Source organism: Grammomys surdaster, unplaced genomic scaffold, assembly GCF_004785775.1.
Source record: "Grammomys surdaster isolate TR1022 unplaced genomic scaffold, NIH_TR_1.0 224, whole genome shotgun sequence".
Taxonomy (NCBI): Eukaryota; Metazoa; Chordata; class Mammalia; order Rodentia; family Muridae; genus Grammomys; species Grammomys surdaster.
The window spans coordinates 1,312,477-1,327,921 of NW_021604669.1; the positions used below are offsets into that span (position 1 = coordinate 1,312,477).

At 46.9% G+C, this 15,445-nt stretch overlaps 1 protein-coding gene across 2 annotated transcripts in view; it reads left to right on the top strand.

The window, feature by feature from the left end:
• Nucleotides 1-15,445, top strand: part of Slc45a4 (solute carrier family 45 member 4) — a 63,152-nt gene that overhangs the window by 27,845 nt on the left and 19,862 nt on the right. For both annotated transcript variants that reach the window (XM_028773279.1, XM_028773280.1), the window contains exon 2: nt 10,381-11,013. In XM_028773279.1, coding sequence (XP_028629112.1) covers nt 10,770-11,013 — 244 coding nt within the window. In that variant the 5' untranslated portion in view covers nt 10,381-10,769. The remainder of the gene's footprint in view (nt 1-10,380; nt 11,014-15,445) is intronic.

Sequence of the window (15,445 nt, forward strand, 5' to 3'; positions counted from 1 at the left end):
CATACAGATCCAGGTAAGGAAGCCAAACCTGCAGAGAAACCTTCCTTTGGGGGCTGTTTGTCTTATTTTTGCTGTGACTTTGCACTCAAGTGGGATTTTGTTACGAGCCTTCTTTGCCAGCTTGGTCCCCTTGACATTTGGGGTTTAGTAGAAAATGTAGAGGGAGTCTGTTTACAAAGTGTTTCCATCTTTAATCCCAGTACTCAGGGAGGGTGAAAGCAGGAAGATGAAGAGTTCAAGGTCACCCTTAACTACTTAGAGAGTTTGAGGCCACCCTGGGTCCTGCTTCAAAAAAAAAAAAAAAACCCCAAAACACAACAACAACAAAATAGATGTCCCCCATTCTCCCTCGGAGAGTGACGCTAGAGAACCTAGTGTGGGGCCAGCTAGGCCTCAGAACAGTGAAGTCTCGATGTCTCCCCTCTCGTCCTTTTGAGACAGAATCTTACGTGTAGTTCAGGTTAGCCTGCAACTCATGGCTGTTCTCTTGCTCAGCGTGTCTAGTGCTGATGGCAGGCATAAGCCACTCTGCCTAGCTCTCTTTGTTGTTTTTAGTTGACAATGTTATCCAGGCTGACCTCAGACTGTGGGCTCAAGTGATCCTCCTGTCTCAGTCTCCCACGTAGTTGATGTACACTGCTGTGTGCAGTATGCCCTTCACATTGTGAAAAGTAGAGCAATCCGTATTAAAGGTGTTTTCTGTCTGTGCATAGTGCCATATGCCTAAGACTCCAGCACTCAGGAGGCAGAGGCAGGTGCATCTCTGTGAGTTCAAGGTCTGCCTGGTCTTACAGGTTCCAGGCCAGCCAGGGCTACACAATGAAGCCCTGTCAATAGTAATAGTACATATTTAGTGTTGTGTTAATCACCACTGGGGTTTATCTGTTTGACTCAGATCCAGTGGCATTCCCTTTGAAGCTGGCACCTTGTTTGTGTCTAGTGTGGCAGGCAGCTTTGCCATCTAGGTCTGCTCAGGTGCTTTGGACGGCTCAACTGAGAAAGGGCTTCTGAGCATTGAAAGCAATTGACAGAGACCTCAAGCAGATATGTGACTTGAGTTGGACCTTGTGTGGATAGCTTAAAGCAGATAGCTAGAGAGCCACAGAGGCTCTTTGAAGGGCCTTTGGAAGCCAATCCCGGAGAGGAGAGACAGAAGCAGGGAACAGTATAATGGACACAGTATTCTCAAGGATCACTTGGGTTCTGACATTGAGAGTGAGTCTGCAATGTCGAGGGGAAAGTCTCCTTCCTGCACATGTAGGAGCATCTTGGATGGTTCAGGTATTAGAAGGGCAGAGGTAGTTCTTATAGGATTCTGAGTGAACTGAAAATCAGTACAGCAGAGTCCGAACTCTTGGTCCCTATTAATCATATGGACACACCACATTATCTTAAGTGGGTAACTCCACTCAAGATTTTGGACTCAGTGTATATTGGGGGGTTGTCTTGTTGGTACTAGCAACCTTCATGATCACCATCCCTTTATGTGATTTAAAGGCCAGGAAGATCCATGAAAAATTAAAGTTTAAGAGGCCAGTAGTTCTTCCAGCCTGTGTAGGGTATCTTGGCAATTTTGTATATGTCTGTGATCTGTATGCTATGTTAAGCTGTGGACTCCTGCAAACATGCACAACCATGCCATAGATGAGTTGGTTCCCTGGCTTGCTGCTTGAGGGACAGGCCAAGCCTATGGAAGGGGCTAAGCTCCTTGCCTTCACCTGGCTCTTTAAGCTAATGCTTGTTCTTTACCCCATCAGTTCATCCCAGCCACCCTCCATGCAGAGACTAGTGCTGGTGGTCCAGCTGCAGGCTATTTTCCTAAGATTCTGTTCTTAGATATCTGGGCCAGGCTGTGCTGTGCTCCATGCCCCAAAGGCCCTGAGAATTCCCAGTAGTCTCCTACTCTTGGCAATTCTGATGTTTTCCTTTGCAGATGGAAAAGTTGCTTCCAGAAATGGTGTGCCAGCCATGTAAACACAGGCACTTGTGAGTTGCATTCGTGGTCTGCAAATAGGTTTTAGAGGCCTTGCAGTATCCAGTTGTGACTTAGGGGCCAGTGGGTTTCCTTGTGTGATGTGTTAGGGGACGCCAGTCAGTGTTGGCTGGGGCCTTCCAGGGCTCCTCTGGGTTTTGCCATTGGCGCTGAAACAGCTTCACTTTAGGTCCTTGAGTCCTATGACAGTCATGTTCACTGTCAGCTGCTAGAGTCTTGGCAGTAGTATATCCTAGATGTATGCCCACTAATTGATAATACAGGAATGCAGGAGCAGTAGTAGTTCAGCTACTGACAAACAGGCTGAGAGACACTGAGAGATTCTGTTGTGAGGGATACTGGGTAGTGGGCACCAGGCTAGAGGAAGAACCTTTATTAGTTGTACTTGAGGCATCCTGACTGGATGGGAGTTGAGAGGGTCTGGATGGCGCCTTTCCCCATACCACTTCCACAAGTCTTGACACTGGTAGTCTGCTGTTCTGGCTCCCTGAAGCTATAACAATGGTGTCTCTTGTCACACCCTTCCGAGGGCTGGGATTCCAGGTATGCACCACCCTTCTATATACACAGTTTATGTGGAGGGTGGGACAGCTTTTCTAGATGGCCTAAAGAATTGTAGTGTGTTTGTCTTGAAGTGTCAATTTCTTAACAAAAATAAAAATTTAAATCATCTTGATGAGTCACTGGTATTGACACACTGGGTTCTGCTTCTTGTTTAGTGAGAGAGAATTGGTTGGGTCTTTGGGTTCTGTGATTATTTTCTTCTCCTCACTAAATGGGAGGCCCTGTACTTCAGGCTGGCCTTAAACTTGTAGCAGTTTTCCTGCTTCAGCTTCCCACACACTGAAATTACAAGTCTTATCATCACTCCTGGCAAACGGGAGGGATTTCAAGCTTCCTAAGCATCCATTCCTAGGAACTGAGTGTAGGGCTCCATGCATGTCCAGTGCACACTTCACCGTTGGCCAGGTCTCAACCCTTTTTACTTATTTACTTTTACTGTTGTTGTTTTAAGACAGGGTCTCATGTATCTGAAGCTGGCCTTGAACCCCTTATCCTTTTGCTCAGCCTCCCAAATGTTACTTCTTGTTTTGAAGCAGAATCCTGGTAAGTTGCCTGGGCTGGTGTCCCATTTTCTCTGTAGTCTAAGCAAGCCTTGCACATGCAGTCCTCCTGCCTCAGCCTGCTGCGTAGGTGGAAAGACTCAGCATTTTACTCTTCACGGTCTTATCTAGAAGGCCATAGAGTCATGGTTATTTCCTTTCTCAGGCTCATTTCCTGCCACTTAGCAATTTGCATTTAACAGTTCTCTATGTCTTGATGTGCAACTCCCGGCTAGCCCAGAACTTAACGTGTAGACTAGACTGGCCTCCAGTTTGTCGTAATCCTCTTGTCTCAGTCTACTGAGTGCCAGCACTCTTGCACTGTGCCCAGGCTGGGTGCCTCATTGACTTTGACAGTACTGGGGAATGAACGGTGTAGCCATTTGACCCTTAAAACTTCCCAACCATGGAGCTGGGGAAATGGCTCAAAAGTGAAGGACTTGCCGTCATCAACCAGGCTTGGGTCTTCAGCACCTACCAATTGCCAGGTGATCGTGATAGCCCATTTGTCATCTCAGCTCTTGGAAGGTAGAGATAGGTATCCCCGACACAAGCTGTGTAGCCAGACTAGACAAATTGGAAAGCTCTGAGCAACCCTAGCTATATAGACAGTGAAGAGAGATTGATTGAGAAAAAAACCCAAATCCAGTGTCAATCACTGGCTTCCTCGTGTATATGCAACACATGTGTGTGCGCGCACACACACACACAGACAACACACAGACACATACTCTTGCACCTAAAAAACATACCCCCAGAACTTTGAGCCACGCTTGGGGTATGGATCAGAGCTGCTGTGCAGCCACTTTTCCATAGCAGCTTGAAGGAAGTCACATGTTTTGGCACCAGTCACTCACATTAGAAACAGGACAATAGAGGAAGTTGTTGGTTGGAACAATGGTTGTTGCATTTGTCTGAGTACATCTGCAGACTGTAACAAAATTGTCACCAAGTGTGCAACTTGCTGGAGCAGGCTCCAAGGGACGCATTCTTTGCTGTACTGGGGAAAAGCTGTCCTGGGTATGTCATAGGTCACTTAATAGAAGATGCCAGAAGTCAGAGTTGCTCTTATGCTTGTTCCCTCCGTGTTCTCAGGTGTGCAGAACTGCCTTGCTATGAGCAGATGCAGCTGGCCCTTCTTCTAGTCTTGTCTCCTGCATGTCATCATACTTTATTTAGCCTGGGCGTTTTATACTGAGTGTCTCAGAGGAAGCTTTTGCATGTGACTACATAGTGTTCACTCCTGAGATGGCATGGGACCAGCTCCTTCCAAGGAACAGCTGTCCTGCACTAGGAGATAACTCCTCACACATTGCCTTATGGACAGTGAACCTGCTTCTATGATGCTTGACTCTCTCCTGAAATGTGCAGGCCGAATGCTGGGTGCTGGGCCTCTGGTTAGGAGTCAGTCAGCTCCACTTTACTTACTTCTTCAAGCTTCTTTCCTTTTCTTTTTTGAGCCTTGATGGTGAATACAACGGGCATGAGGAGCCCACAAAGGAAGGGTTTCACCTTGCAAGGTCTTTGTGCCCAGGAAAGGCACAGCAAGGACCTAAGACCCCCAAACAAGAGCTATGCTTGGTTAAGTTCAGATGGAGAAGATTAGCAAGAAATCCAGGACTGCCTTGTCTCTAGGCAAATGGATGAGCAAGCCAGCCAGGTATCTTTGGGATTCAGAAGTTCTGTCATTCAAATCTGGGAATGATAAGCAGATTGTTAACTTGGCTAGTCTCTTCTTTTTGTCTCTTCTCAGACAAAAGTTGTTATTCTCAGACAGCAAGGTGAAATAAAAAATAAAGTCAGTGGCCTCAGTTATATGGAGAGGCTTTTTTTTTTTTTTTTTTTTTTGAGACAGGGTTTCTCTGTGTAGCCTTGGCTGTCCTGGAACTCACTCTGTAGATAGACCAGGCTGGCCTCGAACTCAGAAATCAGCCTGTCTCTGCCTCCCAAGGGCTGAGATTAAAGGCGTACGCCACCATTGCCCGGCCATTATTAGCTTTCTAATGTTCACTGACAGAATGAATCTTGAAGAATGAATCTTGCCAACAGAGACATGGCAAATGGAGTTAGGACTGAACTGGAGAAGTTTGTAGAACCCTCAAGGGCTTTCCTCAGAAAAGACTTGAAAGAAAACCAAAGACTATAGCAGACAGCAATTCTCTAAAACACAAGTGGAATCTGGTCCAGATTCCAAAAGGACTTTTCCCGCAGCGCGCAACACACGGTTTTAAAAGTCCATATGCTTGTGAAATTCTTGGAAATGAACATGGAAGAGAAGCTTGGAGAGTGCTGGGAAGAAACATAGTGTGGACTGCCTCTCAGAAAGGGAAAGGGGCCGGCTGCCTTTCTGCTTAAAGCAGTGTTGCAGCCAAGCCAGGCTAGTGTGAGCGGAGGCCTGGCACCCAGCCTTTGACAGTGGCTCTGGCAGAGGATACTCGCTGCTTCTCAGATACCGGCCTTAAATACTTCCCCTCCTTTCAGATCAGGGAGTGCCTGCCTGGGCCATGCATCCCTCTTTTCTCCTTCCTTAGCTGTACCGATGTTCCTCAGGTACCAGTGTGTATCTCTTGATCATCTGGGGTCCCTTTCTGCTAAGTGTGACATCAAAATCTCTTTACTGTATAGGGCCCTTGGTCTAGTTGCCACTTGCTAGGGCTTTGAAGGAGAGAAGTTGAGCCTAGTGGCTATGTCAGGTGGCACTCTAATGGGGAGCAGATTGTCTTCCACAGTGCCCAGCTGTAAATCCATGTTGATCTAATCCCTGTGTGTTGGAGAAGAAATGCTGCTGTTCACCAGCTTGAGTCTGTTTTGTTCTAGCTATTAACATGACTTTAATTAAAATCCCAGTTTGAAAAGCTGCCCTGGCTCTTAGAGGGTTAGTTGCTTTTTGGTGATGTGAGTGCCATGGGTTGGCTGTGCCTGGGACTTAGCTTACAGACAGACATGTTCAGTAGGCCTTGTACTTAATCACTGCTCCTTAAGGCCATCTGGAAGATGCTCATGGCATTTGCCTATGTCAGATCTACTGTCTGTTCATCTGGACCACATAAGCAGAAGGTACCCAACCCAGCACACTATCTACAAGGATCCCAGAGAGGCCAGACCTAGGATAAGGGGGCTGGTTGCCTTTCACCACACCAGATGTGGCTGTTCCAGAACTCTAGAGTGTGACAGTGGCCAGGACAGGTACCCCAGGTGTCCTCCCTGCTACTGCTCTTAGATAATCCGTCATCATTCATTGAACCCCACTGGGCTTCTGATGTGTGGCCAGTTCCAGTGTGAGCAGCTGAAGGACCTGGTTTAGGGAAGTGAGGATGCTAGCTGCTCAACAGCTAGCTTGGCATGTTATCCTGCCCAGCAGCTGCAACGGTGTTGGCAGGAGCAGAGCCCATGGTGCTAAATGGGGAGGAGTCTGGAAAGGTTGGTGTGGCTTGAGCTGGTTCAGAGAGGCAGGAAGTATGGTAGGACTGTATTGTGTGAACCCCGGGGAGAAGCAGCTACAATAGGCCTCCCTGATCCCAGAGCTAGACTGGACTGAGTCCCTTCAAAGATGGCAGCACTGTTCTAGGTAGATCGTGCAGCTCAGTGCTAGGCATTTCTGAGATGGTGGGTGCTGAGGCTGCTGCCTGGCACATGTGTGCTCATCTGCACACCATGCCAAGTCCTGACATTGCACAAATTCTGAGTCTTTGAGTAAAGTCTCCAGAGTCCATCCGTCTCCCTCCCCCCCATCCCTGTTTGATGTCTGTTTTTTTTTGTACTCACCTGGTACTTGTGCCACCATGCATTGCTCTGACCAGGTAAAATGAAGGTGTGTGTAGTCAGTTCTACAGACCTGCTGCTAGCTGTGACCAGAAGTTGCACACTACTGTGTAATGATTTGCTGGACACTAGCTGTTCTTACTTGGCCTTCTCTTCCTAGTAAGCTGCTATAAATCCCGAGTCTTCGAAGTGTAGTGTTGCTGTGGAGACTGAGCCTTAGTTGAGGGCATCACATCTTCAGAGCCAGCAAATGGCTGGACGGCATGTGGTTTCCAGCGCTGTCTTGCGCAGCCTGGAATAACACATCAACAATGGTGATAGGGTCAGGTCAAATGGGAATTGGAAGCCCAGAAGCTGTTTGGATGGAGCAACAAGAGAACTCACTCTACGGACTTCCAAGACTGTTGACCTGTCTATCTCTAGGGCATTGGTCAGCACCCATAATCTCAAAAAAGCCTAGTGAGATCTAGCCTGCAGTACTGGTTCTGCTGGACTGGTGGACAAGTTTTGCATTCTAAATGGGTTGTTAAAAACAAAACAAACAAAAAACCCAGCAAGCATTGAGGTGGTAATGCACACCTAGCACACCTTTAATACCCCCACCCCCCCACCCCACCCCCTGCACTCAGGCAGATCTCTGAGTTCAAGGCCAGCCTAGTTTATAAAGAGAGACTTCCAGGATAGCCAGGACTATACAGAGAAACCCTGTTTTTTTTTGGGGGGGGGAGGGGAGACCAAAAACTAAATAGAATATACAACAAGAGACTATCTGTGGCTGTAAAAGAAAGTTGGTCATACTTGGGTTGGAGCTGATTCAGATTTCTCACGCTATGAGTAGAAATCAGGTGACAGCTTCTCCTACCTTATGGGTCCCAAGAATATCAGGTTGTCCTCTCTGAGCCAACTAGCTGGCCTTAGACAAGTATTACTCAACCTTGGGGCCGATGGCTGGGTGCTACAGACAGCTACAGAGTGCTGGAAGTGTCCCTGGCCAATAGATACCCTGTGACATTGTGACTGGAATGGGCTGCCTAGAATGATTTGCACACCTGTGTATTAGGGGTTAATTTTTGTCTTATTTTACATTTTTGTTTTGTTGAAGGAGGGCCTTATGTAGTCCAAGCTTGCTATATAACCAAGGGCAACCTTGAACTCTGGTCTTCCTGCCTCCACCCTGCAAAGAGTTGATACTACAAGCATGTACCACCACCTTTGGTTTCAGAGTTACTGCCTCATTTTACTGTTGCTGCAGTCACTCTGGAGCCAAGTCTTAGCACTGCAGTTCAGGTATACAGTCTCTGAGGATTTAGCAGCATGGGTCAAAGGCCACTGAGAGAGCTGAAGGGGGTCTGGTGTTTGTAGTTCTGTATTTAGGACTGCTTGCACAATAATCACTGTTGTCCCGTCCAACACCGGCTGATCTGTTTCTGCTTCACAAACTTCATGGACACATGTCCTGAAAATGTCTCTGTCAGGAAGGGCTCTGTTTGACCTAAGACTGGCAGGTTGACATGAATAAAGCCATGATGGTTTCTCTTGACAGTGACAAAGGGACAAAGGTTGAAGTCAAGTGTGACAAAGCTGGGGGTCAGGATCAGTTTCCTCACTGCTTTTAAGCATGTGTTGGAAGTGGCTCCTGATAAAATTGTGGAAATGTTATAAGTGGGTAAATAGTTTTTGGTTGTTTTATTTTTAAATATGTGTATTGAGTATTCATGTAGGGTTATGTATATATCAATGAGTGCCAGTATCCTCAGAGGTAAGAGATGTTGAATCCCCTGAAGTTATAAGAAGTTGTAATCTGCCCAGCATAGTTGCTGGAAACTGAACTTAGGTCCTCTGGCAGAAAGGCCTCTTAACTGCTGAGCAATCTCTCCAGTCCTTTGAGGTTTATATGGTGGAGGGGATAGAAGAGTGTAAGATTTCATTCAGATGCAGGCTACAGAGTGGAGTTGCAGTAAAACTGGGGACAGAGAATTGTGTGTGGCTGAGACTGCTGAATCTCTGATTGATTCTGAGGGCAAGGTGGGAGTGGGCCTGAGGGGTCGGTTATAGTTGTGGCCAAAGAACAAAGTGAGTGGGAGTAGGTGAGGAGAGCTGAACTTGGTGCTCTGGGAAACCTCCTTCCCATGTGGGCTGTCCTGAGCCTGCGAAGATGGGCTCCTGAGAGAAGGACTAAGTGGTGCTCTCCCCAAGCTTCCTGTCCATCCTAGGAGGGGAGGAGGGGCTAGCTAGGAATCACCTTTACTAATAAGATAGTACTAAAAATACTTTATCCAAAGCAGTCATTGAGAAATATTTGGTAAGCTATCAGCCTTCAGACCCAACTTCATATCCAATGGCAATACTGTCCTGCATGACTCAGGGCCCCCTTTTTTGTAGTCCTTCAAATGGAACCTAGCATCTGGAGGTCCACCTCTCAGAGAGGTTGGGGTGGTACATGTGTGCATGCCCATACTGGTTTGAGTCAAGGTCTTACTGTCTAGTCCAGGCAGACCTGGAACTCAAGATCCTCCGGCCTTTGCTTCCCTGGTGCTGGCCTAACATCTGTGTGCTACCATATTGACATCTGGATTCTTTCTAAGAGACATGCCCAGTTATCACTAAGAATCAATGCATTACCATTGTGTGTCTAAGTAGAGATAAGCTGGTCACAGAAACTGGAATTGAACAGACATCAAGACTGGGCTCTTGTGTTCCAAATACCCTGGTAATACAACACTTAGGCAGAGTATCTCTAAACTGCTAGACGTTAATAGTTTGGAATGTGCATTCAGGAGTCTTTTAACTTTCATTTGATTATCACTGTGCTTTCCAGCCTAGACAGGTCAAGGACTACTTCCCAAGCTGCTGCTGAAGACGCATGCTGATATCCAGTCTCAGCATAGATTTTTGAACTTGCTTGTTAGGCAGTGGGGCTGGTATCCCTGCTCTGTCTAGCTTGCCTCTTCCACTTCTTAAAAAAAATTATTCATGTACATTGATGTTTTCCTGCATGTATGTCTGTGTGAGGGTGTCAGATCCCCTGGGACTGAAGTTACAGATACTTGTGAGTTGCCATGTAGGTGCTAGGAATTGAACCTGGGTCCTCTGGAAGAGCAGCCAGTTCTCTTAACCACTGAGCCATCTCTCTACCCCTCCTCTTCTACCTTTTATTACACATTTGCAGGCAGTGTCTCATGAATCCTTTTGTGGGTCTGTCAGTTGCTCTCCCAGCTTCCCTTTCTTCCTTTGTACTCTCTTTTCATGATATTGGTGGGCCAAGAAGAATATCATTGATGCCTCTGTCAACAGGAATACCTGACTGGCACAGAGGTGTCAGTGTATAGTGTTAGCTAGAGTGAGCGTTATTTTTCCTGTCCACTTCTCTTCTGGTTACACTTTCTAAAGCTATACCAGGTATAATTCTCATGAGCTTGTTTTGAGTGTTGTTGATGATGAGCAGGCTCCCGGGGGTCGAGTGGCAGGTGTGGTGGGCAGAGAGACCACCGCTGACTGCAGCTTGTCTTTGCTCTCTTGCAGATCCTCTAGCCGCTCGATGGGGAGTCACAGAAGACCGCCTGTGTGTGTCAGATTCCCACCTCTCTGTAGCAAGAGAAGTAACTACAGCGCCTTCACAGTCATGATGATGAAACTGGTATTAACTGAGTGGCCCTTATGGATTTTTAACTCTAACTCACAGTGAGCCAGCAAGCCATATGTTTACAATTCAACCAAAAACCCTTCGTGTTGCTGCACTTCTCGTGTGAGAAGTTGAGACGCCTGTTGGTACAGAGTGGAGTACAAGAGTTACTTGCCGTGGAATGCACCTGCAGCAGAGCGAGAAGACGTCTTAATTTATCATTGGAGAGAGATGATAGTATTATTTATATAGGTAGAATAAATATATATACATATATATTTTGGTGGTAATGAAAATGGCTCCGCAGAATGCCGACTCAGAATCTATGCAAGTACAAGAGCTGCCTGTGCCCCTGCCAGACCCTCAGAAACCCAGAGACCCAGAGGCGGAGACCCAAGAGGAGACCACAAGCGAGGGGTCCATAGACAGAATCCCTACACGCCTTTGGGTCATGCATGGAGCAGTGATGTTTGGCAGGGAATTTTGTTACGCCATGGAGACAGCACTGGTTACACCTATACTGTTACAGATAGGTAAGTCAGCGTGCAGACCTGGCAACTGCTGAGCATGCAGCCTTAGCCACAGGTGGTGGGACTCAACGTCCTGGGGATACTGCCATGGGCCCTTGTCCTCAGTGCCTTAACCTCTGTGACAGTTTTCTCCTGTTAACCTGGTTCAGGGGCTTGTTCCTAGTGGCAGAGAGAGCACTTGGGAAAACCTGGGCCTGGCCATGTAGGACATACTGGCTGTGGAGGCCACTGGCTGTACCCCAACTTGAATTTCTTGCCTATAGTATGAGGCTGAATGTAATTCCACCCCAGAGGTTCTGTAGCCTCCCAGGTTGCCACTAGGGTCGGTTTGGTTTGTTCCCAAAGTTTGTCAGAATCTTTAGTTTTCTCTGTAGGAACAGGAAGTTTTAAAAACTTAGTTCTTCAGCTTTGAAGCTTCTAAGCGAACTAGACAAAAGGCCAAGGAGATGTAGAAACATAAGTTTTGTTCTAGATGTTCATGAAATCAGGATTAATATTGTAAAAATCTGTCTACTTTGGTTGTTTTTGCAGTATTTCTTGCCAGAAATGACTGCATCCTTGCATGCTGAGAGCTAGCTAACCCTGATGTGTTGACGTCAGCCAGCTCAGTGTGTGGACTGCCCTCCCGTGAGATAGATCATTCTTCCATCACACTGGGATGTGGCTTTGGCCTCAGCACACAGGTTTCTGTCGGAGCAGGCTTCCTGACACTGGCTCATTACCTCACACATTGCTCTGTGGCGAGTTAGGAAAGCAGCTAGCGTGGCTTTCATTCTGGGGTTCCTACTATGAATTTTGGCAAACTTTTCTTTGGGAATCAGATCTTTTTTGCCTTGAGCTTCTAAAACTGGTTCTCAGAAGGCCTGGAAGGTGGCCAGAGGGCTTATGGCACAGGTGTGCTGGGGACTCTCCTGGAGGGTAAACAGGTACTGAACTTGACCATGAACAGCCATTCTCTTGCTCTGTCTTTCATTGTGCCGCTTCTCATCCCTCATGGGACCTGTCATTTGAAGGCACTAGGGCAGGGCAGGACACCACATCTGTCCTTGGGTGCCTCAGCTCAGATAGGCAGGGATGAATAACCTGAAGCACCACCACCATACCTCCAGCCAGTTTGGAGGTGCCCTGAGGGAATGAAACATAGATCGTGTTGAGGATTGAAGATACTGGCTTCTGGGAAAAGGGTACTAGACAGCAGAGCCAGAGGAGAGGAGGGTCCTGCAATGGTCACAAAGACAACTTATCTAGTGAGAGAAGAGGGGGGAAAGAGGCATCAGGCTTACTTAGTATTTGTTCTCGAAGCCTTCTGGCTTCCATCCAGGTCTTGTAGCAAATCTGGAGCCAGAATGGCCTTCCATGTTGGCCTACCTCTTATGTTATGGCAACAGTGGTGTGATTGACAGCCCCAAGCTTCTGAAACCCAGGATCCACAGCTGCCTGGAACCCTCATACTTCATGGGTTATACTGTTTCCACGTGCCCTTTGGCACCTTTTATTGTTGAATTTTAAATATTATATGAGGTTGTTTGATTTTTTTAGTTGAGGATAATAAATAGTTTACCATGTACACCTCCCAAGTAACAGGGATTATAGGCTAAACTACTAGTCCTTCAGTGACCCCCTCTTACTAGAGGTCACTGTGGCTTCTTGGAGATATCCACATGACAATGAGGGCTCCAACCAAGAGCCAGCAAGGCCCAGGGTTTTAAGAGTTAGCTTGTGAGAAACCAGTCCTGCCAGTGCTTGGTGAGAAGCTTGGTGCAGACCTTTTCCCATCTGAGCTTTGCTGTGAGCACAGCCTCCTCGGTTAAGATCTGCAATGCAGCTTGAGCCAAACTACTGAGCTGAGCATCAGGTTCCTGACCCATAGAAACTGTGAGATGACAAATGTTATAAGCCACTCTGCCTTGTGTGCCTTATCACACAGCAGTAGGAAGCTGATATGTGGGCTCTTGGTCTTCTGTTTGAGGCTTCACTGTTTGTAAACCCTTTATGACTTAGAACATAGTATTTTCCGGTTACCTGCATATATCTATCTTTTCCCCTATCTTTCTTTTCTTTTCTACCTGCATATATCTATCTTTTCCCCACCTTTTCTTTCTTTTCTTTCTTTCTTTCCTTCTCTTCTCTTCTTCTCTTCTCTCTTCTTTTTTTTTTTTTTTGAGTCAGGGTTTCTCTGTATAGCCCTGGCTGTCCTAGAACTCACTCTGTAGACCAAACTCAGAGATCCACCTGCTCTTTCTCCCCAGTACTGGGATCAAAGCCATATGCCACCACTGCCCTGCTGTTTATTCATCTCTCTAAAAGGTGTCAAAGTGCTTTAAAACTTTTAATTACATTGGTTGATTTGATTGACTGACTCATTGATTGATTGAAGGTTGTGGGTCTTCATTTGGTGAGAGGACAGCTTTCAGAAGTCAGTTCTCTCCCACTGTGTGTGTGGGTCCTTGGAATCCAACTCAGGTCATCATGTTTGGCAACAATTGCCTTTACCTACTGAGCCATCTTACCGGCCCTCAGAGTTATTTCAAAGGAAAGGTGTTTTATTGACAAATATCTCTTGATAAAATGTGTCTATGGTTTGTGGTGGGAAGTCTGCCCTTTCTTTTTCAAATGTTCAATTTCCCATAGAAAACTCCCTGTCTGGAAGGGCAGCAAGCAGAAGCTTGTGAGTGGAACTAGCTCAGAGTCTAGCGTCTGAAGTCAGTGGGCCTGAGGGGCTCAGCCAATCAAATGAGGATATGCAGGGTATATTCCTAAAGGCAGTGTCCCTGTGTTGTCCTGTGAGTATACCCCTCTCGGGAAGTGTCTTTGTTGTTAAAGTTGCTGGTAACACTGATCAGTGCGCTTCCATGTTGGGTGCAGAAAGGTAGTTAAATGTCCACAGAGAGGAAGTTGCTTCAGCTTGCAACTTCTTTCTGGCTGTCACCAGCCATGTGGCAGGATGTTTCCCTAGTCCCTATGATGTACCAACAACTTTCACAGCCTGTGTTCCCTAGGACTTTTATTATGGTACAGCTCCTTACATTGTTTGTTGACACAGGGCTGGCTAGGACTAATGGAGAGGCCAGTGTCCTCTAAGGGGTTACCTCAGTATCCTCTGCCCTTGATAATGTCTGGTCATCCTGAGCCTAAACACACCAGGGTTTTTCCCATAGTGGCCCCCACTAAAGGGTAGGAATAGAGGAGGCTCCAGAAGCTTGGGCTGAACAGAAAGAGGTGTGGCCAACCAGCCATTTTTCCTCCTGTGATAAATCAGTGTTTTCCTTTATGATAGCAGTTCAAGGCTCCTTCTGGGTTCTATGTCATCTCCATTATTTGCTCAAATGGCATAGGTGGGTTTTGTGCCTGTGTGGTGGTGGTATTGGAAGGCACCATGTCCCACAGCCAAAGCTGATTCCTTGGAAAGCCTTGGCTCTCCTCCATCCAGTGCTGGCAGATTTGTTTCTATACTAACATCTCTTTGGAAAACACTGAGTCGCACGCATATCTAGAGTGCTTACACAGAGTCTGGCACACATGAGACCTCACAGTGGATGCTCCTCCTTTACCTGGGCTCACACAAAGGGTCTGGTCACCTTTGCTTTGCATAGCTGCCAGGGAAGTAAAACCCTACGGAAGAATGCCTGGGTAAGGACAGAGCTGTTAACTGAGCTCCCGGACTCCAGGGTTTTTTCTTAGGGTCAGCATCACCATGTTTCTCAGCTTGAGATGTGACAGGCCAAGAGATTTCTTTTTCTCACAAGATCTCAGCCTGTGTCCTCAGTTTCCCACCATGCAGGAGTGTTCAGAGTACTTCATTCTAATTCTTTTTTGTTTGTTTGTTTGTTTGTTTTTCAAGACAAGGTTTCTCTGTGTAGTCCTGGCTGTCTTGGAACTCACTCTGTAGACCAGGCTGGCCTTGAACTCAGAAATCCGCCTGCCTCTGCCTCCCAAGTGCTGGGATTAAAGGCTTGCGCCATCTGGGAAACTTCTAGAGAGCCAGCCTAGCCTTGCTGGATGGCCTCCTGTGCTATGTTCTCATGTTACATTTTCCCCTTGAGGAAGGGGTCAGTCTCCTACTACCGTTTATTGTTTCCCTCTTGGCTCAGGAAGTATACTCAAGGGAAAAGGAAAATCAGATAACAGAGAAAAGGGTGCCTTTTGTTGTGGTCTCTGGCCGTGACTCATAACTGCTGGGCTAGTGTGAGATCCTACCTGCTCCGCTTTGAAGGTTCTGAAGAATAGCACCCAAGAGCAAGCAGTGAGGTCTGTAGATTGGTGCATGGGGAAAAGCTGGTTTACTGTCTCCCACATCAGGATAGAGCTGGTTACTTTGTAAACACATTCTTTATGGAAAACTCCTGGGAACAGGTGAGTTTCTGGGATTCACTCAGCTGAAGCTTGAGCCAGCTTCTCCTCCTGTGGGAAAAGCCAGCCCTTTAGTAATCATCCA